General features: G+C 31.5%; 1 protein-coding gene, 1 long non-coding RNA gene and 1 pseudogene across 4 annotated transcripts; 1 reads left to right on the forward strand and 2 right to left on the reverse strand.

Annotated features, from left to right (window-relative positions):
* The first annotated feature begins 12,139 nt into the window (after positions 1–12,139).
* LOC146956600 (glucan endo-1,3-beta-glucosidase 8 pseudogene) lies at positions 12,140–13,252 on the forward strand (annotated as a pseudogene).
* On the reverse strand, positions 12,684–16,278 carry LOC146956601 (uncharacterized). The gene is made up of 12 exons (XM_085749508.1): positions 16,271–16,278; positions 16,124–16,178; positions 15,744–15,852; positions 15,592–15,644; positions 15,299–15,379; positions 15,128–15,206; positions 14,895–15,024; positions 13,786–14,737; positions 13,573–13,666; positions 13,437–13,487; positions 13,150–13,310; positions 12,684–12,964 (listed from the first exon to the last, which is right to left on the reverse strand). Exons 1-8 carry the CDS (start codon positions 16,276–16,278, stop codon positions 14,290–14,292), a joined length of 963 nt encoding a protein of 320 aa, XP_085605634.1. The 3' UTR covers positions 12,684–12,964; positions 13,150–13,310; positions 13,437–13,487; positions 13,573–13,666; positions 13,786–14,289.
* A 167-nt stretch (positions 16,279–16,445) lies between these two features.
* On the reverse strand, positions 16,446–20,531 carry LOC146956602 (uncharacterized). Of its 3 annotated transcripts, XR_015020383.1 has the most exons (9): positions 20,327–20,531; positions 19,603–19,821; positions 18,799–18,881; positions 18,539–18,651; positions 18,187–18,359; positions 17,685–17,834; positions 17,477–17,597; positions 16,700–16,777; positions 16,446–16,545 (listed from the first exon to the last, which is right to left on the reverse strand). It is a non-coding gene; the product is annotated as an uncharacterized LOC146956602 (long non-coding RNA). The 3 variants fall into 3 exon arrangements; XR_015020385.1 differs by lacking the exon at positions 17,477–17,597 and having other exon boundaries at positions 16,447–16,545; positions 20,327–20,521; XR_015020384.1 differs by lacking the exon at positions 16,446–16,545 and having other exon boundaries at positions 16,700–17,160; positions 20,327–20,518.
* Positions 20,532–24,050: the final 3,519 nt, after the last annotated feature.

A 24,050-nucleotide genomic window follows, 5' to 3' on the forward strand; every position in this document is an offset into this window, starting at 1 on the left:
TAGGCTGCATCAAGAAATTTCATCCTGTTCAAATTCTCAATTCTATCTGTATCACCAAACTTGTGAAGGAAAAACACTATTCAATATATTTATCATACTTTTGCTCTTCTATTTCTGCACCTGTTACAAACCTTTTTTATATAACAAAGAATTTCCAAAACATGGACAGAATTGAATAAACATAGGAACAATTTTATTGAAAGATTGGGAAAGGAAAAGAGAGAATCAGGACTAATGGTTACAACCTTCTCTCAAAGTGATTGTCTTACAATTGAAGTCACACAAATAGAAAGACTTGAAAAAAGGATTACATAAACAACAAGAAAATTTTATGCAAATAAAAAGAGAGAAGAAAAAAAAAAAAAATACTCACTTACAATTACAAAATCATCTGATAACACCTCCTACCCAACTCACATTGTTTTTTTTTTTTTTTTGAATGGCAAAATATATATATATAAAATAACTAGAAAAAGTTTAAAACAATATACAGAAAAGGAGGCACCAAGCGATACCCCACGAAACACCATGAGAAGAAACCCAACTCACATTGTTGTTTTAACTTTTACCTTTGATACTATTTGTTATTTGTGAACTTCAACTTCAAATCATAAGTTAAAATGACTGTTAATTTGCAACAACACTCATTTGAATTAAGTAACACAATGAGTTTGCTAAATTTATCAGCGTTAAATTTAACAAATTAAAATATTTTTTTTTTTTGAAAAAACTAAATCAGCCCTCTCAAATCGGCAACTGAGAAAATTTGAAGAGAAACACACTCCAAAATCTCAAACCAACACCACCAAACACTCATATATAGGTTAGAATAAAATTTATTTAGCATGGCTATTGTTTCCGAAAATTTTCGGCAACAAAGCAAATAATTACACTTATAAAAATGACAAAAACAAAATAGTGGGATGTGGCACAATACATGAGGCAGTGTGGAAATAGGATGAGTGGCTCAGATCAATTCTTCACTTTCTTACATTTTTTTACTAAAAAAAGTACACATTTATTTTAGTCGGTCTCATTTTAATGTTCACTATAAATCTTACATTATCTTAGGCTGGACCTGATCTCGGAACAAATACAGAAGCTAGAAATGGAAGCAAGCCTTTTATGAACTGAAAATGGAATGGATTCTTTTCAAGTTCATACGATGAAGATATATGTGAGTTTATAGGATGAAGAGATATGTAAACCACTATAGAAGAATCCACAAAATCATAGCATATCGGCATCAACAAAGTTCATCATGTTCAAATTCTCAATTCTATATGTTCTCTTGTATTAGCACTAGTAATAACTTCATAGTGTTGGTGGTCACAGGACAATCAAAAATAAAATGTCCATCAAAATATTTAGCTGAGGATAATTCTCCACTACCTTGCATAAATTCTCTCTTTGATTTTATAAGCTTACATTTTCCATCTTCTACCTCTACTATTCAAGATTAATGGTTACAACATTCTCTCAAAATCTTTTGTCCTACAATTGAAGTAACACAAAAAGAAAAGCACTTCAAAAACGATTATATACACAACAAAAAATATTTATGCAAAATAATGAAAAAGAAAAAAAATACCAACTTACAAAATCATGAAATTCTTCCAAATCATTTGACAACACTATAAGTGGTGCCAAAGCAATTTAGCCCTTAATCCCACATAGGCATGGCAACAAAACACGTGCCCATGGGTACCCGCCCAAACCAACCCCGATTTGACGGGGTTTGGGTATGGGTTTGAGTTTTCCCCGATTTCATAATACGGGTACGGGACGGGTAACGGGGATATATGTACCCACCTCGAACCCATACCCAAACCCTACCCGAATGTAGAAAGGTCATGTTTTTGTTTTTCTTGAGGGGGTTGATAACGATATGTCATGTTATTTGGTTTGATAACTATAATGATATAAGAACTTTCATTGATGGTTAAAGGAGCAACCGAATTATTCGGTAAGGAAATGTTAAAATGAGCGCAAATTATTGGATAATGCATTACAATATTACCATTGAAGCTTAAAAAAACTATTTTTAATAAAAAAAAAATTGATTCACTGCGGGGACGAGGATGAGGATGGAATACCCGAACCCGTTGGGGACAGGGATGTGATCCAATTTCTCATCCCCGTTGGGTATGGGTAGAGTAACGGGTAAGTATATGAGAGTAGGGGATGGGGGTGGGGAAGGCAAAACCTGTCCCCACCCTGCCCCATTGCCATGCCTAATCCCACATTGGACGCGACACTTTCACTACACAATTCACATTGTTGTTTTACATCTGATACAACTTTTTTTTGATAGATTGATACAATTTGTTGTTTGTGATGGATTAATTAATTCAGGCAACTTAAAATCAAAAATTAAAATAATTGTTAATTTGCAACAACAATCATTTGAATTTGAACTAAATAACACCAAGAGATTGCTAGTTTGCTAGATTTATCAATGTAATTTTTTTTTTGAAGAATTATCAATGTAAAAATTAACAGCTTAAATGAATAATAATTATTTTATTTATTATTGTTCCAATTAATATTTATTATTTTAAGTTTAAAATTATTAATAGGGATGACAATTGGACCCAGGCCAGATGGGCACCCGCAAAAAATACCCGCAATGGATAGGGTAAAACCCCGCTTTCATGGATATGGGCTTGGGTCAGGGTAATTACCCGCAAATTTAAGTGGGTATGGGTGCGGGTAAGGGCACTATACTACCCAGCCCCGCAACCCGCATATACATATTTATATAATATAATAAATACTTTATTTATTTTTGGTGCATAATTATTTAATCTATTTAGCTCTTTACGTCTATACGACTATACCTAAACCTAAACCTAAAAACTAATACAATAATAGTTTCATCCTTCCCTTCATACCTTAAATCAATTTGATGTTTATTTTATTATGCACTTTTTTATGTGTTTGAATGTTTTTACTTTTATTTTCAAGAGATATTTTGGATGTTTTTTTTTATTTAGCTAAATATTATGACTCACACTATTTTATGAGTTGATTTGAAATTTTGGGACATAGTATTTTCAATTGTGATATATTTTATTGTCTTTTCATAGTTAAAATGCGAGTAATGGGTGCGGGTATGGGTACTTAGGTGTCCATAGAATATTAGGAAGGGCACTAAAGTTGTTGTCCGCAGTGGCGGATCTTGAAATATTTTCTTGGGGGTGCCAGAATTGTATGAAATATATATATTAAACTGTTTGAGGGAAATATCATAATGGTTAACTGGTTCTGTGGTTTATTTTGCTAGATTGCAGAGTAAGGGGTGCGGGTTCGAATCCGCGTAAAAGCTTTTTTTGAACAAAATAGAAAAAAAAAAATATATAACCCAAGAGGGGATGGAAGGGTCGAACACGTAAAAAATATAACCCAAGAGGGGACGGAAGGGTCAAACACGCGACCCCCGTAAGAAAAACAAACTACATATCCGCTGCACCAACTGAGAACTAGTGTTTAGATTATGCCTAATCTAATATATATAGAAAACTTGGGGGGTACCATGCACCTGCCTATCCCTAGGAAGATCCGCCCCTGGTTGTCCACCAAGATACGGGCACAGGTCCAGGCATTTTTTATAAATGCGGATATGCGGATATGGGCACGGGTCCACATCAAACTTATTTACACTTTCCATTTTTTAATTTTCTGTCATATTATTTCTTTTAATTCCTCTCAATTCGTTTTCTTTATTACTGGTGGATGGATGGATTCAACAATCTAAGACCACTCGTTTCTTCCTCTTAGCATCCTTGCAGCATGGAACAGACCAATTACAAATAGACACCTTAGTAGAATCAGTATTAACTAGGGCTGGCAATGAACCGAACCAACCCGAGTATAGTTCGAAACTCGATTCGACAATTGACTCGTTGAACTTGGTTCATGAACCAAATGAGCCGAATTTGAGTTGGAAATTGAGTTCATCAATTAAATGAGCCGGACATGAACTATATATAGCTCGACTCGTTTGGTTCATAAACTGACTCGATTATATATATATAAATATATATATGGGGAATGCTAATACACACACACCTTAATTTTAGAAGGTGTGCATTAGCATCATACACATTTTGTTTTGGACATAAAATGCCCTTTTCTCTTTCTTTAATTAAGATCAAATGCAAGACTCTTTGAGTAAATTTCTTTCCCACGGGTCCACATTCCACAGCCATTAATTTCTCTCTCTTCAAAAAGTTAGTTTCTCTTTCTCTCAATAAGTTTATTATTATAAAAAACAAAAATTCCAATTTAATTTTTCTCTCCAACACATAATCACTGCCGATTGAATTTCTGATACCAAATCATCCTTTTGGTAATTTTGTGATTTAAATAAATTTAGTAATGAAATGAATTATTGGAAGAAATATTGAGAACAAGGGCTATGGAAGGTGGAAAATTTGATATGTTCAAGCTTGTCTATGCCATTGCCATAACATTGAAATTTTTGAGAAATATTTCCATTTCATTTCATAATCTAATTTCACTCACTATATCTATATTTGAATTTGGCCAAAAAAATGCTTTAGCTTTTCGTTCAATGTTTTTGGTTTATTTTCAATTGAACTTTTCATATGAACCAATTAATTAAAAAAAAAGAGAGAGGGAAAGACATTGAAGTAGACATTGAAGCCTGCGATTTACCTGGGCAAGGTTTGTTCAAAAAAGCAATGTTTTTTGTTTTTATAATAAAAAACATGAAAAGGCAGCGATGATACCACTCGTTTGGCCTTCAAATACAAACAACCAATAAATGAGGTAAAGAGAAACTAACTTTTTGAAGAGAGGGAAATTAATGGTTGTGGAATGTCCGTAAGAAAGAAATTTACTCAAAGAGTCATGGATTTGATCTTAATTAAAGGAAGAGAAAAGGGCATTTTATGTCCAAAACAAAATATGTATGATGCTAATGCACACCTTCTAAAATTAAGGTGTGTGTGTTAGCATTCCCCTATATATATATACACATACACACACACACACACACACACTTTTCCAACTTTTTAAAACATATAACTACATTTTTTTTTACCGTAAAAGTTAAAACCTATACCTATGGGTTTTTTTGTTGAGGGAACCTATATCTATGTTGGTTTGTTGACTTATTAAATAGTTTTCAAAGTTAAAACTTGTATTATACCAAAAATTTAACTAGCGTTAATTCTTTAACCTTTGCTCTCCCTTTCCCAAAACACATTCACGGCTTCATTCTCTTTTCCAATGAAAAAAAAAAAACTTTTCTTCTTCTTCCCTTCCCTTCCCTTCAAAGTTAGATAGAATGCTCTCTTTTGTCTCTCTAGTATTTACATATCCTTTAGAAATTCATCAACGAAACTCACCATCTGTGTTTTATCTCAACATTGCTTGCTCTTCATTAGTTGGTTTGGTTATCTTGGCACTCAATTTCATAGGAAAAGTTTGCTCTACCTCATTTTATTTGGTCTCAACGAAAATATTAGTGGATCTAGGATAATCATTCCTTTCATATAGAGAATCAAGTGTCAACAATAGGTCTTAGTTAAGAAAACTTATGTGAAATACAGTTTGTTTCTCAGCCTGGTTGTGTTTGTAACGATTTGTGTTTTGTTGCAACTATCTATGATTGTTTTGGTATTCATCTGTTTGGTTAGGAATTGGTAAATTGGAAGTGGAAAAGCTCTTGAATACTTGTCAGTTGGTTTATAACTTTCTATTATACATTATCTCTATGTTCTACATCAGAGAATGTCTTGTTCTACAAAAAGAAAAGAGCCAACCACATAGTCAGTCTTGGACAACATGACTAAATGAAATCATTTGAATTTTATGAATGTTGAACAACCTGAACAATTAGTCTTCGATCTTCATGCGCACTATCGATATTGAATCTTTGATCTTAGACCTTAAAAGGTCAAATATGTAAAAAAAGTTGATTTTTTTCTTATAAAAAATTGAATTTTAAATTATGTGAATTGAGAAAAAAAATGAACCTAACGAGTTGAACCAAACCATTCGCGAACTTCAACCGAGTCGAGTTCGAGCTAAAATAAAAGTTCGTAACGAACTCAAGTCGAGTTTCGAGCCGAACTAAATCTTAACGAGTCGAGTCGAGTTCAGACAAGTTCGACTCGACTTGACTCATTTCCAGCCCTAGTCTTAACATAAACCGCAAAATTGGATGGCATGAGGTTTCTTATAATTGTTTGGACATTGTTCATGTTTGTTTTCCAGGCCTTGTTATTTTTATATAACTCATAACTCATGTATTTGTAGACAGATATCAAATTGATCTTTCAATTAAAATTAACTTAATATTATCTATTGTATCCCATATCATATGGTAGAGTCATTTTAGCCGAGGTATTTCATATCCTGTATTCTTTGGGGGACCAACTTGCCTCCTTCAACTCGGCCAAAATAGAACTTGTCATCAATATCCTGTATTTTAGCTAAGGTATTTCATATCCAGTATTTTAGAAAAACATGTTATATAGTCTGTAATTTAAAAAAGAAAATTAAACACTCATCTTCCCTCTCCTCCTAAACCCTAAATCCAAACACACCCTTAAACTTAAAAAAAAACTTCAAATAGGTGCATTAAATTAACAATTTAACAGACCTATTTGAAACTTTAAAAAACTTAAAGGACTTATTGAAAACTTAAAAAACTTACGAACTAAATTGATATTTTTGTCAAACTTAAAAGAGAAAAATGGGTATTTAGCCTAAATTATAAATCTACTAACTTTTAAGCAATTTAAATTTATTAACCTTAATTAATTTTCTCGTGTATTTAAATCTATAATCATAAACTGAAATGAAAATAAGATATTATGGATGGTCTAATTTTCTAAATTGAAATTTTAAATATCAAAATAGAGTTTAACTTTATTGATATATTATTTCATTAATCTATTTAATCATAAATCGAACTACTTATTTAAATACTTTCAAATGAAACGGTTGGCTACAAGCACAAAAATATGTTAAAAATACATGTTTATTTATTTATGGATTAAAAGTTGAGATCTTTTTCCAATGAAACAAATTTAAATTAAATAAAGTACCTAAAAGTACCTAAATTCAAAATTCTTTCACTTGACAAGGCACTAACTCAAATCATTTAACGATCATCTTCATTAAGTTGAGTTCTGTTTCCAATGAAAAAATTTTAAATTAAATAAAGCACCTAAAGGTACATAAATTCAAAATTTGTCATTCGAACAAAAAGCTCAACTCCATATTGACAATCAACCAAAAGGCAGGAACGCATGTCCACATCCCTCGCTCGCTACAACTATATATATATTCTACATTTTTCCTGTTTCTTTCTTGACACCCGATGTGGGACTTAAATAACTGCGTAATACAAAATTTAACAAGCTCTTACAGCATGATATGTGAGAGAGTCCACACTTTCTTTCTTTGACCAACCCTTAACTGTATTCTTAATGATTCATTTCTTCCTATTTGATTCAATAATTTCATATCCTTTATTACACTTAGTGAGTATAGTGCATCATTAGATTCATTACATTTAGTGAAACTTTTGTATTTTATGGTAAACTTATTCTTCTTTTTCTCCAAACTATAGTTTGAATTTCATCAGAGAAGACAAATCAATGGTGTGACTCATGATTTAGCTAGAGCAACACAATTTATAGCTATAGTCCTGATATATTATCCATGCACCCTCTTGTATTGCTCACTTCATTATTAATAAAATGCAACAAGCACCTTGTGTCAAAAAAGGTTTCACCAAATTTTAGTAAACTTTGACTATATTATACTCCCTCCGTCCCGGAATAACTGACCAATTTTCTGAAAAAAAGTGTCCCAAAATAACTGACCCATTTCAATTTTCAATACAACTTTCATCATTCCCAATACAATATAACACTAAATAATACTACTTTTATCATTCCCAATACAATATATTTCACTTTCTCCTTTATTTATACATTTTTCTTAATATGTGTGAAAAACAAAATTGTGTCAATTAAATTGAGACGGAGGTAGTAAAAGAATTGTAAGAAACCATCAAGACTTCCCTTTTCCTTGGGAGGGAACCTAGTCCTAGATTAAGATCATGATACAGTGGAACTAAAACTTCCGGTGCCTGTGTAAATTATCAGATTTTATGCTACCTTTATGAACCTTTTTCTTTCCTACAGTACTATTCTTCCATACATAAACTCTTCCATTTCCGGCTAGAAGTGACAATATTTTAAGTTTCTTGTGAGTTAATCAGAAGTAAGAACCATGCTTATCTGCTATAGATATGTTAGACCATGCTTATCTCACTTGATTCATACCATAGGTTTTGGAGCAAAACCTATTCATGTGAACAAAAAGTGATTTGGTCGAGTGATTCTTGGAATTGTGATCACGGTGCTATTTCATTTGGATCATTTTCACCTTTTTCTGTCATATTCTTCTGAATTCGTTTTCTTTATTAGTGAATTCAACAATCTAAGACCACTCCCTCCCTACTGTATATATTTACTTCTTCATTTCATCCTCTTAGCATCATTGGAGTATAGAACGGACCAATTACCTGGAGACACCGAAAAATTGGATGGCATGGGGTTACGTATAATTGTTTGGACATTGGTCATGTTTGTTTTTCAGGCCTTGTTATTATTATATACTCCCTCCGGTCCTATATATAAGAAAAAAATTCTTTTTTTAGATACATTTAATAATTAATGTATCTAGTCTTCATTGTAAACAAGATACATTAATTATTCAATGTATCTAAAAAAAGAATCTTTTCTTATATATAGGACCGGAGGGAGTAACTCATAACTCGTGTATTTGTAGCTAGTCCTAGGCATATATCAAACTGATCTTTCAATAAAAATTAACTTATTTTCTATTGTATCCTATGTTATATGGTAGAATCATTTTAGCTCAAGTCTTATTTTCAATAATTTCATATCCTTTATTCTTTAGAGGACCAATTTGACTTCTTCAATTCAGTCAACATAGAACTTGTCTCCTTTTTGTTATCAATTGTGTTATTGGAACACAATTTTTCACACAAAACGGAACCCCTTGTCCTGTGAACAATTTGTCAACTATAAACTAGTTACAAACCCGTGCTTCGCACGGGGGTTCAGTAACGTATTTGACAAAATATTATATTGAAAGGATAGATTGCGAAATGACAGATAATTATAAACCATAATACAATATTTAGAGTACTCTTGCATTACGGATTACAAAATTAAATCTTCAAAATGGCTTGATCACGAGTAACAAATAAAAACATATTTAGTCAGCGGTAGAAACACTTTTGTAGTAATAATTGATATCTATCTATAAACCAATGAAAACCATATTACCAAAGCTACCTGATTTGTATTATTTTGACTTTCAACTTCAACGTATATAAATCCTTTCACATTATCTACAGCAAAGGCAGATATTAACTGCGATTTAGTATCCAGTTCTTTCAGGTGAACAAATTTCTGCATCAGATAGATAGCTGAAAGCTTCTCTACTTGATTTATATCATTTTGTGTTTTAGCTTCAACGTATATAAATCTTTTCACATGATCTACAGGAAAGGATAGGGATGTCAATGGATAGCCATGGGTACGGATAATATGATACTCGTCCCCGCCCCGTTGGATAAATTTGATACCCCTGCCAGCCCCGTATCCTCGTGGGTGCCCACTATACGGGTACCCGTGGGTATTGAATTACGTATTTTTTTAAAAAATTTAATCTAAAGGATAGATGTTTTAAACCACATTTAAAACATATTGTCATTGAAATATTATACAAAATATACATGCCAGCATACAACAACTTCCAAAAGATTAGAACTTTTCTTCAAGCAAGATTATTTCTACGAACCACCTCAACAAATAACATTGTAGGAGGAACACCCAAATCGAATAGCAGCTTGTCGCCCTCTTGTAGGTGATTGTCCCTAACAAACTGGAACCAACCTTCTCCCAAGGATTTTTCAGCCTTGTTACGCTCAACGGTAATGAGGCGGCAATCGTATTCCTGACCGGTAAGCACATCAATCAACTGCATTGTCTTTCTTGTAGTTGTATTTTTCAAAGAAACAATTGCATTTTTCTCATTCTAGCAAATTAAAGGAAAGAGCAGAATATGAGTGAAAATGCAAACTTCATATTCATATATAAAAAAAGGTAAAAAAATAAAAAAAAATCTAAGTTTGAAAAAAATCTAATCTAATATAACAATAAAAAAAGGGTCCTTAAACGCATGGTTATTTGATTTTTTTAAAAAATAATATAAAGGATGGAAAAAATCAAGAATAAAAGAAAATTGTCAAAGAATGGATAATAGTTACTATAGCCATTTTTTAATATCTAAATTTATTTGAATCTTGAAATAAAGGGAAATGGAGAGAAGTTTCTTTGCAACACTCTTTATAGTTCTCACACAATTTTTTTTTTTTTTTATGGTTCAAGTTAACGTTATAGTTCAAGTATCAGCTAACAAATACTGTTACAAAGTAAGTATCGGATATCTCATATAATCCATTAGATATTAAGTTGTTAAATAATGTGTGGCCTAGGAAAAACTTCTTTTACTCTAATTAAGATTAAGATTGTGATGATGATAAATGAATACGCTTAACACTAATGCAAAACATGCTGGTAGTGCCTGGCATTATAACTGAACTAAGGAACGAATCTCTGTGTGTGTGTGTGTGTATATATATATATATATGTATATATATATATATATGTATGTATATATATGTATGTATGTATATATATATATATGTATGTATATATATATATATATATATATATATGTATGTATATATATATATATATATATATGTATGTATATATATATATATATATATATATATATATATATATATATATATATATATATATATATATATATGGGCAATGCTACAACACACCCACCCATTTTTGTGAAGGTGTGTTTTAGCATTGAACACCTTCTTTGTTTGGACAAAACACTCCAACTTTCCTTTATCAAAACAAGTCAAGTTGAAGGGCAAATATGTAAAACACAAATTATAATTAACATAAATTTTTTATTCTAGCTCTCCCAGGTAATCACACCGCACTCTTTCAGTTCTATCCCTCCAACTACCACCATCGGATTCTCCATCGCCAGAATCTTCAACTCAGTCCTTCATCAACCGCTGTCAACAATGAAATTTGCGATGTGTTTTTGTTTCAATTCGATGACCACCGTTCCTTATGTTCTATCTTCAAAACATGACCACCACAATTCGTCGTCCAATTACAATCTCCTATGGTGGTGTTTTGTTTGTACCTGTAAATATGATATTAATTTGGTTTTTAACTGTTCAATATTGTTATATTGTTTCTTATGTTTGGTTGGGGTTTGTTCCATATAAACAAAAAAAAGTTGCTTGTTTAAAGGAAATTGTTTAACGAAATCATAGAGACAATTGAAATTGAAATTGAAGAAGAGAACTTTGTGTTAATTAGAAAAGTGGAAATACATTGCTAAAGGGTATGGGTTAGAAACCCCAATTTTCCTCTCCCAGTACCTGCATAATGTCTTTGATTGGGAAGGAAAGGTTTTTTTGTTCTTACGAGAAGGGAAAGAAGAGCTGAAATAAAAAAATATTAATTATAAATTGTGTTTTACATATTTACCCTTTAGTTTGACTTGTTTTAATAAAAGAAAATTGGAGTTTTTTGTCCAAACAAAGAAGGTGTTCAATGCTAAAACACACCTTCACAAAAATGAGTGGGTGTGTTGTAGCATTGCCCTATATATATATATATATAAATATTCCATTCAAGAAATTCTTTTTTTGGTATTATTGTTAAAAGTAAGAAAGAGAGAGAAAAAAGTTGCAATTTTAAGTCCTTGTTTTATTTTATGTACCTTATTTGTGAAGACATGCAATGAAACACAAGCACTGAGAAAAAATAACTAACTCTGAACATCTATAAATTCTCGTTCCTTGAATCACACGTTCCCTTTTCTTTTTTCACTCCCATTTCTTTGGATTCTGTTCTTTCATTATTCTTGAAACTCAGAAGAAAAAAAATTGGCACAAGAAAATGCAACTCATCATTATCTAATGACATTACTCTTCATCATTATTTTCTTCTTAAGTATGGCTTCATGTGGTTATGGAGTTGGAGTCAAGTGGGGAACCATGGCCACTCACCAACTTCCTCCAAACAACGTCGTTAAAATGCTTCAAGAAAATGGCTTTGATAAACTCAAACTGTTTGATGCTGATGAATGGGTTATGACAGCTTTGTTAGGGACTGATATTGAGGTTATGTTAGCAATTCCTAATAATATGTTGGAAGAAATAAGCAAGGATCCTAAAGTTGCTGATTCTTGGGTTTATGAAAATGTCACCAGCTACTTGTACCCTGGTGGATTAAACATCAAGTTAAGCATTTTTTTTAATCCTATAACCATATTCAACATTCATTCATCACATTACATGCACATTATATCTTGCATTTTCTTTAATTTTTCCTTTACTCACTGTGCTTTTACCATGTCTTTCATTTTTCTTGGTCTAATTCTTGTTCAAAAAAAAAGACATTGTAGATTACCAGTTTGTAGCAATGGTTTTTTGTACCTTTTCTGCTCATATTTCTGAAGGCTGCAGGAGTTGATATTGTACTTTTTCTAATGCCATATTCTGTCTATAATCTTCATCTATTTAGCTTCTTGAACTGACAGTGTTTAGTTGATTATATCTTAACTCTACATTTATGATACAAATATTGCAGATACATTGCACTTGGCAATGAACCTTTCCTCAAGGAATATAATGGAACATATCTAATGTACACTCTACCAGCTCTTAAGAATATACAAACATCTCTCAACAATGCAGGACTTGGTTCAAGCATCAAAGCCACAGTTCCATTCAATGCTGATGTATATTATTCACCAGACTCAAATCTAGAGCATAATCCTAAATCAAATAATAAGTTTAGGTTAATATTAGAAAATGATTTATTGAATAAGATATCTTATTGATCAAAATTTCAAAATGAAACTTCTTAAAATGTAAAGAAACAATCTCATAGAATTAATTATAAAGTAGAGGTCATAAAGAGCAATAAGTAAAATATACAGAACTTGATTCTCAACACCTACAATCATTCTTTCTTCCCATATCTGTCTCGGACTATATGACTAAACTGACTGTGTGAAAATATGAACTTAGGTGGAGGCCCCTCATGGTAAAAGCTTGGCATAGAGCTTGCTTTAAATTTTAAACTTCTCCTCAACTGTTTGATGGCTTCTTATTTCTCATCCTTAATCGTTGAACAAATTAGAGTGAGAAAACTAACATAAATTTATATCTATAAGAAGAAAAGAAGTAACAGAATGACAATGTAATTCATGGTTTTTTTTGAGATAATAAATAAATCCCTTTTTACCTTGCTTCTTTTTTATTCTTCTCAGCTTCCATTGCTTGATTTTGAATAGAACTATGACACAAATAAAAGGGGATGCTCCGATCAATTTGAGATGAAAACCCTATTGAAACAAAACTAATTAATCAACAAATTTTACCTCCTTTCTTCTTTGTGCACGTTCAGCTGACCAAAAGCTTGGAGCAGAAGCAACAGTCGCCCTGGATTTGAACGACCTCACAGAAATTGCAGTTCTTTACATGGTCACGGAGAAAATTATAAGATAAAGTAAAAAAAATATCATTGCTAGAATAAGGAAAACTTGAGATGAGATTTTGACACCCTTTGACTATAAGGTTTATAAGAGCATTACCCAGAAGCAACTGAACATGAATCGTCCTCGTTAAAATGTTTCTTGTTATCAGGTTTCAATGGTTTCCTTGAAACTGAAGGAGACTTCAACTGCAAGGCACAAACAGTCAAAACAAAAGTTTCGAAACTAACTCTGAGTACATAATAATAAATTAACCATAAACATTTCACTATCTGAATATCCTATGCCCATTGCACTATATAACAAAGAAGTGTCAGAACAAAAGAAATTGAATGGTTAAGTGAATGTACAATCTTTCACAAATAAGTTATAAAGTTAAATTGTTTCACAAAATCTTTCTATAGAAAACCAAAATCAATTATCTTACATAGGTATAGATTCAAGGCTGAAATAGAAATTAAAGAATGCTTCCAAAGGGTTTTACCCAAGTGATTTTATGAAATGGACTATATAGGTTCTATTGTTGAAATAATCTTTCACTTATATCTTGGAACATTACATATCTATTTTAACATAGATATATAAGAATACATATATTTTCCCCTATGTTCCAGTTAGAAAAATATTAAATTTAGAAATATAACAGAGTTCATTTTCAGTGTTTGTATAACTCATCTGAAGTGGAAAATTTCCCATCAAATCTGAGGGTTGAATGAACCTATCTATGAAAAACTCTTTGTTGCAAGAACCTTCCATTTCCATTGCATATGCTTTTGGTGAAATTGAAGATGTTCTTTGCTCATAGCTAGAAGCTGCATCTGATTTTGAACTCTCTGATTTCAAAAGGTTCAATTCATTGGATAATAATATCTCTGGTGCTTTCTCTTGACTCTTATTAGCATTTTCCTCTCCATTATTCTCAACCTCAGACAATGGTTTATGAGTCACAGGATCTATACCTTTTTGCCTCAGTCTCTTCTTCAAACATGAGTTCCATAGATTCATTTCATTGTCTGTCCTTCCCGGCAATTGCGCCGCAATTTGAGACCATCTGATAAGAAGAAAATGAACATAATTTTTTAAAACGGACAATATTAGTATTGTTAGTATTATACCGAGAGTGAGATCGAGCCCTCGACCTCCTTATCACTCTTGCTTAACCATAGGAGAAGATAAAAATAGGGACTAAGTTAGTAGTTGAAATTTACCTATTTCCTAGTACTGCATGAAGTTCAACAATGTGATTTTCTTCCTCTTGTGAGAATGTTCCTCTTTTTAAATCAGGTCTTAAGTAATTGATCCACCTAAGCCTGCAGCTCTTACCACATCTTTGCAAACCTGATAATATTAAACAAAAATTCAAAACTAAAAGATGATTAATAACAATTTTGACATTATATTATTATATGCTAATGGAGATAAAATTGGATAATTAATTTACCTGCTTGCTTAGGTACTGAACTCCAACATCCATGACCATACGTTGTTCTATCAGCAACAATATTTATTCTGCAGGTGGACTTTCATTTCATATCTAATATTCTATGGTATCTACGAATTTTGCTAACATGTATCTAATATTCTATTGTAACTATGAATTTTGCTAACATACCTTGTCTAGAATTGTTTCTATCACATCATCCGCCAACTTCATTTCAAACTCGAAAAGAAGTGCAATTAACATTTGCTTGACCTGTCAGACATCACCAAATAAGGGAAAGAAAAGCAAATTCAAATTAAAATGATATCAATGAGAAGAGGATAAATGTCATAGCAGCAAAGAATAATGTCAAAAACCAAGACCAGAAAAAAAGTTTTCACTTGGGAATAAAATCATAAAATTCAGTGGATTAACAAACGTGTCATTTTCATTGAGGGTATATGAACAAATAATAATCATCTCACCTCTGGACGCTCTATAAAGCCAGTAATGTGCAAATCATAGAGCCTAAATGAGACTGCAGGAAAATCCCAAACATAATATATCAGGACAGACAGATCAAAGTGAGGAATTTAAGGTAAACAACAATAAGTGGAGGATTCAATTTTTAACTCACATTCTATATTGTCTTCTAGCGCTGCGTTCGGGTGGAAGACATTGAGAGATCTAACGAAGTCATCAAAATCAACAACACCCTTTCTCTTGACATCAAATAGATCAAAGATCTGCACGTATAAATTTCTGACATCGTATCAATGGATATCCAGTCAATTGAAAAAGTTATTTCACAAGAATGGCTGAGTTTCATCTTGGTAAATGAAAGAAGAGTCATGAGGGGACATTATTAAAAAGTCATCAAAAAGAATATCACTGATATGAATGAAAGGATATCAATGATGCAAGCACAAATTCGCCAGGTAAACAACAATAAGTAGAGGAGATATTAAATTAGTGCAACATGAAAGATTACCCTTTTAAATTAAATTATCTAAGTGCGAGTATAAGATTTTGACCATTCTTTATAAGACCTTCATTAGGATTGATGTTGACACTGAAAAGGATAAAAAAATTAGGTATCAATAAATACTCAATAGATTAGCATTCCATTTACTCATTGCGTTTAAGAAATTGAAAGATACTTACTCTGTCATGTAACACAAATAATCTGACTTATCCCAAGTCTGACTGAGCTGCTCCAAAAGTCCATTTGTTGTCCAGGAATCACCTTCACCGGAGAAGGCAGGTTGAGATGCAACTATCTTTTCTACAATAACAATACTATCATTCCTTTTTCTTTTTTTGAAGAAGCCAATACTATCATTCCTAATTGTATCTCGTCTAGTATTAGCACTCCTCTAGCACAACATTCCGATCTCCGCTACATTGATTTACCTTCGTGTTGATTTTTATGGCTAACACTTCATCTCATACAACATTGCCAATGATATCAAACAATGCGCATGAAGAAATATAAGTTTCAAAGTAAAAAGAGTGTCTCATATTGCAAAGACGGAATTAAACATATTATTGTCATAATATTGTGTTCCAACAAAATGATGGAAATGCTGATACCTTTTTCAGATTCAAAATGCTTCTGAAGTGCAATAGCCCCGTTTGGGTGAAGAACTACCATCCTTGTAATATCAATTACTGCATACAAAAAGCATACATGAAGTAAGAAAACCATTTTCCTTAAGACCAGAGAAGTTTACTGATTAAGAAGCAGGCATACTATAAAACAAATTTGATCCAATGGTTTTACAGAGATAACAGCACAACACAAGAAATAAAATTCAGAAACTTCAACTGACCAGGAAATATAAATTCTCCCAAATAGTCTCACAAATGTTTATGTTAGTAGATAACCTCAAATAAATCAATCCAAACATGCCTCTAGACAATAAATGCTACAACAATGGACTACCATAACACAACTAAGTTATGACAGAAAGTTATTAACAAATATAATGGACAAACGTTCCATGTTTTTGCAGCAAAGATCGACGAATCGACTGAGTAGGATGAACCTTGACCTGACATCCATTAAGCAATTGAAAGTCATGAAAAATCACAATTATTTAAAACAGATGAATTAAAGGTCCATAACCATGAGTCTCTGAGGCGTAGCTCAAGTGGTTGAACTAAACCACCCAAATGATTTTGAGAAGAAAGTCCAGGTTTTAAACTCTGGCTTCTAGCATATACATCCTCCGACCTTATATTTAACCGAAAAAGGTACATGTATTTGTATCAAATAGATGAACCTTTCTACTTATATTTAAGGTCGGAGGGAGTAATATACTAAAAATTAATATTTGCCTATAAAAAAAGTATATAACCATATGAGACCTTTTCATTTCTAATGTCTTCTACATCCAAACTAACAGGGGTTTCCATTGCAAAGAGGGCTAGTATTTGAAGTAGATGATTCTGCATAATATGTCTAATTATACCATAATTGTCAAAGTACCTACACATGGAACAGATATGAAAATATATGAGAATCACCATTTTAAGATCATAAAAAGTGTAAATGCTGCAAAGGAAGAGAAGTTACCTGCCACGTCCTTCAGTACCAAAATCTTCTGAGAATATCAACTGTACATTTTTTATGTATTTCCTCGACCACAAAGGTTCAAAAATTAGATTTGAGAATCGGAGAACAAAAAGATTTTCCACAAGCTCTTTTCCAAGATAGTGATCGATCCTATATAATATTTTCCATTTTAAATAAAGCACTTTACAATCATTAAAATCTACAGATAATTAGACCATGTTTGGATTGGATTGTTTGAGTTTATCCACTGCCATAAACACTTCTAGGATTGTCTGAAGGAGCTCATGGAAACAATTTATGACATGTTTGTAAGTTGTTTTCAGCTTATTTTCATAAGCTCTCCAATATAGCTTATGAAAATAGATTATAGTTTATATAAAAACAATTTGACTTTTTTTTTATCTTGTTATAGAAATAGCTTATATATAAGCACTTATATGATAAGTGTGAATGGTATAAGCGCTTAATATATCCAAACACAGTCAAAGTGTAGTTAGAAAACCTGAAAATTTGATCCTCAGTCAGATACTGCTTGAATGATCTTGTTAAAGCAGCTGAGGACGCAAATGATTATGCCATCGCTCTCTACACTGCTTGCCAACCCTTCCTTCTAACTTCTCAGCTATTTGAGCCCATTTTCTTTCACCATATTGCTTCACCAACCTTATCAGTTTCCTTTAATCATCATACCAAATAAAACATATTAATAAAATAAAAGTTTAGTACAAATCATATAGTTCTAAATTGCAGCACGCAGTTCGCATAGACATGATCAAAGTGTATCCAAAACCACAATCAAACAACAAAACAAACCAATAACCATCTCCTAACCTCAAACCAACATAAACTGCTACCTTAGTAATCAAGAAAATCATTCTTTTGAGGCAGCAAACTCGATATACTTCCTTGACCCCAACCTTTTTCTACACGCTTCAGAATTTTCAATGCGATATTACTGCCAACATCCCTGTCAAGTAACAGAAAACATTTTGTCAAAATAAAAAAAAAAAGCAACAGGGATCATATCATTAGGAAATATTTAGATATTACATGCATATAATTATAAAATAACATGATCCATAACATATCAAATCTTAGATAAATATTTTAGAACCTTTTTATTCACTATGTTGGCATGCTTCTTATGTTTCCTTTATCAACTGCTGCAATAAAAGAAACTTGCAGTTCTGGAGGAACCTGAACATATAATTCACTCAATTAGTAGAAGCAATATATGTGAAACATAAAAAAAAAAATGAGTTAATCATCTGTCATTCAAAGCCACAAAGACATATAAATTGAAGTTATAAATTTTTGTAAATTTTTCTATACATGACCAATACTCACATGAAGACAATGAATTTGGTCCCATATCCAAATTCAAAGTAATCAATTTCAGAAAAATCTAACACTAAAACTGATCTGTAGAAACCAATTCCAGCACAGCAGTCCATAAAACCTATGATTGAATCATTCATATGAAATCAAACATTTCTGATTATTTTACTGTATGCAGCCAGCTTATAACTGCAACTTATGCAACTGGTCCCGTCTAAAAATTCAAAATCAATAAATTATTAAAAATCCTGCACTGAAGCTATTTTCTGCAGTAATTTTAAGAAAAACCTAGCTCATTTTTATAATCTCCTTTTTCATATACAATAAGAATCACTTCACCATAAAACCCATTCAATCAAATTATTCCAGTGGCTAAATCAATAAACCTTTCAATCATGCTATCATTCACACAAAATCAATTTAGTAAAAATACACAAACAAATCAACGCAATAACTTCAATTCTTAAAATCAAACATGCATAATGAACAGTTTACTTTTCATCAATCAATTTCATGTCTCATAACCCCTAAATTAGTTGATTTAGATTATGCATGAGGGATGAGGGAAAGGAAAACCCACCTTTAATTCTTTATGGTGATGGCAGCAAGCTCTGGTGCTCTTGTTTCCTTAAGTTCCTAGCTTCCATCTCCAATTACTCAGTCTTGAAGAACCCCTAATTTTTCTTTAGTTACTTCTTCTTTCTCAGAACCCTAATTCCATTTCTTCTACTCTTCTCCCTCTGCCTCACTCTCGACCTCAGACCCCTCTTACCCAAACTTAACATTCTTCTCACAAATCCTTCACAAATTTTCAATCAAACCCACATGCAAGATTAGAATTAGATTCAGCACTCAAACCAGAGAATATTACATTGATGAATTTAAGCATAATCACCTATACAATGAAAAAAGAAGCATAATCATGAATTCATGTTTTGGGACATATATTACTTTACTGTTTATTACTCAATTTCATAAAACCATAAAAATTCCCTTTTCCCCCAAATGAAAATCTAACTCTAAATTCATCAAATTTCTACATGCATGAGGGAAAGGAAACCAAAAACAACAAAAACAAAAACATAATCACACCAAAAACAGAATCAACAACAAAAAAAACCCAGAATCACCAAAACACAAAAGCTAAAACAAAAATAAAACAGATTACACACAAAATTCATTCTATCTGAGACATGCATGGCATTAGATTGCTGAAAAACTAAATAAATTAATCAACCCCAGAAATTAACTTTGATGAAGAAGAAAATGAAAATGAAAAACAAAAGAAGAAGGGTTGTTACTACCTTTGATGAAGCAGAAATGAAAACGGAAGAAGGAAGAAGAAGGAAGAACATGAGTTTTAGGGAGAGAAATCGTTTCTCTCTTTCTCTCATCCCCTTTCTTTCTCTGCTTCCCGACCCTCTCTCTCTTTTCCCTTTTTTCTGTTTTTTTTTCTTTCTCTTTACACATATATATAGGGCAAGCAAGACAAATAATTATTTTACCAAAATACCCCCAATAAGGGTAAAATGGTAATTGGCACAGACATTCATTTTCCTAACTAGTTTAGTAGATAAAAAATAGAGAGAACAATTTGTCAACATAAATATTGGGATGTGTCATTATCTCATTAACCATTTTGATTATTTCATTAACCATAAAATCTTAGTCATTAACCAATTTATAACAGCCAACTAAGTTCTTTAAAACATTAACCAATTTCATTACTTCGTTAACCACAAAAATGTAGTATGTTATTGACCACTTTTTGACACTAACCATTTATTTTACATAGTTATAAAATGATAAAAATACATACATTTATGTAAAATAAATTCTTAATGTCTTAAAAATTTGTATCAGCCAACTAATCTTAGTCATTGAATTTGTAACTTATCTTTGGTTCCTCACCTATAAATAGAGCTCCTTTACCTCACTTCAACTCACACCAAAAGTTTTCCAAAGTTGTTAAAGAATTTTTCTCTCTTCTCCTTTCTTTAACTTGTATTGACGAACTATTAAATAATTTCATTTTTTTCAATTTTTCCTCTATATTTTCTCCATCAACGAAACAAACTTGTCCCGATTTAATTTTCATTAATTTTCTTTGCGGTGGTCTTGCAAATTTTCTCATAGATAAAATGGGTCTTACTCTTAAAATTAACAATTTGATAGAATTAGAATTATTTAATTTTATTTCAAAATGTACTCCATCCGCCCCGAATTAACTTAGTCATTTGCTCATTTCACACATATTAAGAAAACTATATAGTTTAAGGAGAGAGAAAAATAGTTTTAAGTGCTCTTTTTAGGTATTGGTGCATTCTCAACTATCATAAATGCAAAGTGGAATATATTGAATTGAATGATTCAGTTATTTTGGGAATTTTTTTTGCAAATTACTCAATATTATGAAACAAGAAAGTACTCCCTCTGTCCCAATTTATAAGCAAAAAACGCAAATTCACACTTATTAAGAAAACACAAACATAGTAGTTTGAGGTGTAATTTTTTGTGTTTTTCTTGGAATAAGATTCATGGAAAGATGTAAAAACAATTCTTATTGGTTAATGATTATGGAGAGAATAGAAAGGAGAACAAATTGAATGCAATTTGCATTTAATTTTACATTGGAAAAGATGATTTTTTTTTTTGAAATAATATAAAAATTGGTCTTTTTGCTTATATTTTAGGACAAAGAAAATAAGATTTTTTTGCTTATAATTTGGGACAGATGGAGTATTAAATATTAATTATGTGAAATGAAAATACTCCCTCCGGTCCTATTTACAAGAGACAATTTACTTTTTAGATACATTAAATAATTTATGTATTTGGTTTAAGTTCTTGACTAAATACATACATTATTTAATGTATCTAAAATGGTTAACTTTCTCTTGTAAATAAGACAGAAAGGAGTATTAAAATTAGTTTGTGGGTTGCACACGAAAGTGACACAACGTCGTCCTAATCCCAACAGATGGAATCTTAACCAAACAATTAATTTTTTAATAAAATGCTTAAAAGTATCAAAGGACACTTGTCGTATATTCCTGCATGGTCACATTGAAAATCAAGTAATCAACTTCCACAAAGTCAAAAAACCTGTATTTTCAATTTTCAAATAACTTACCATGGCTATAATAAAACACACGACTAGTGCTCAAGGACACATGATCTTAACCAAAAACGGGTGCACATAAACGTTAACTCGCGGCTGCTTTTATATTCCAAATTTTCTGTGTTGGTCACTTGGCTTGTCGATGTGGGACTTAGACTAGAGTCTCTACACTTTCTTTCCTTCTTCCATGCAAAATCAATATGTTCACCCAACCACTGGAATTTCGATCATTTTAAAATTACGAACCTATCTTTTGATATAACAAACAATTTCCAAAACATGGACAAAATTGAATAAACATAGGAACAATTTTATTGAAAGATTGGGAAATGAAAAGAGAGAAATCACTCCTCCAAGGGTTTCCCCTAATAGAGTCACTACTCTATTCACTAAGCTTCACAAATAACTGACTAACTACCAACAACTCTTAACTACCTCCTTTCAAAGTGAATGTCTTACAATTACAAAATCATGAAATTATTCAAAATCATCTGATAACACCTGTTGTCCAATTCACGTTGTTGTTTTACATTTGATACTATTTGTTATTTGTGAACTTCAACTTCAAATCATAAATTAAAATGATTGTTAATTTGCAACAACACTCATTGAATTGAGCAACACAGAGTTTGCTAAATTTATCAGCGTTAAATTTAACAATTTAAACTAGTTTTTTATTTTGTTGAAAAAACTAAACCAGCCCTTTCAAATCGGCAACGGAGAAAATTTGAAGGGAAACACGCTCCAAAGTACAAACCAAAACCAGCAAACACCCATATATAGGTTAGAATAAAAATTATTTTATTTATTATTGTTCCAAATAATATTTATTATTTTAAACTTATATTTAGTGCCAAATGACACTGTTTATAAATGTTCAGTGTCCCATGGACACTCTTAACACTATTGAATCCCGCTTGTGTGACACTGTTTACAACATAACTAGCATTTCCCTTTATTTTTATTTTTCTAAAAATTAGCATTTATGTTTTTTTAGGGGATAATATCTAAGCTATTCTTTCTTACATCAAGTATACATTATTTTAGTAGGTCTCATTTTAATGTTCACTATAAGTCTCACATTATCTTAGGCTGACCATGATCTCTGAACAAATATGGACGCTACAATGGAAGCAAGCCTTTTATGATCTGAAAATGGAATGAATTCTTTTCAAGTTCATACAATGAAGATATATGCGAGTTTATACGATGAAGAGATATGTAAACCACTAGAAGAATCCATAAAATCATAGCATATTGGCGTCAAACACGATTATGTGGTGCCAACACTTTCACAGCACAATTCACATTGTTGTTTTACATATACGATACAACTTTTTAGAGAAATGATATTTTGACAACCATTTTTTGACAACTTTTGGACAACTTTCTCTCTCATACTCACATCATGTTATCCTCTCTCTTCCTTTTTCTCTCTCCATTGTTTTTGACCAATAAAAAGTGAGAAAAACAAGGTTGTCAACAAAGTTGTCATCAAATGGATGTCAAAATATCATTACTTAACTTTTTATTGATAGATTGCTACAGTTTGTTACTCCCTCCGGTCCTATTTACAAGAGAAAGTTGACTTTTTAGATACATTAAATAATGTATGTATTTAGTCAAGAACCTAAACCAAATACACAAATTATTTAATGTATCTAAAAAGTAAATTGTTTCTTGTAAATAGGACCGGAGGGAGTATTTGTGATGGATTAATTAATTCAAGCAACTTAAAATTAAAAATTAAAATAATTGTTAATTTGCAACAACAATCATTTGAACTAAACAACATTAAGAGATTGCTAAATTTATCAGTGTAAAAATTATCAGCTTAAATGAATAGTAATTATTTTATTTATTATTGTTCCAATTAATATTTATTATTTTAAATTGAAATTTATTAA

The sequence above is a fragment of the Medicago sativa genome, chromosome 1 (genome assembly GCF_051527215.1).
Source record: "Medicago sativa cultivar Bolivia chromosome 1, Bolivia_mono, whole genome shotgun sequence".
Taxonomy (NCBI): domain Eukaryota; kingdom Viridiplantae; phylum Streptophyta; class Magnoliopsida; order Fabales; family Fabaceae; genus Medicago; species Medicago sativa.

Bases quoted from the DNA above. Each gene is read 5' to 3' on its own strand.
- LOC146956601 (XM_085749508.1), bottom strand. The intron at 15,853-16,123 runs GCACTTAGATAA...TTATACGTGCAG, and splicing joins ATGGTCAAAATCTTATACTC to ATCTTTGATCTATTTGATGT. The intron at 14,738-14,894 runs GTAAATTTCAAC...TCTTCTTATCAG, and splicing joins CATGCAGTACTAGGAAATAG to ATGGTCTCAAATTGCGGCGC.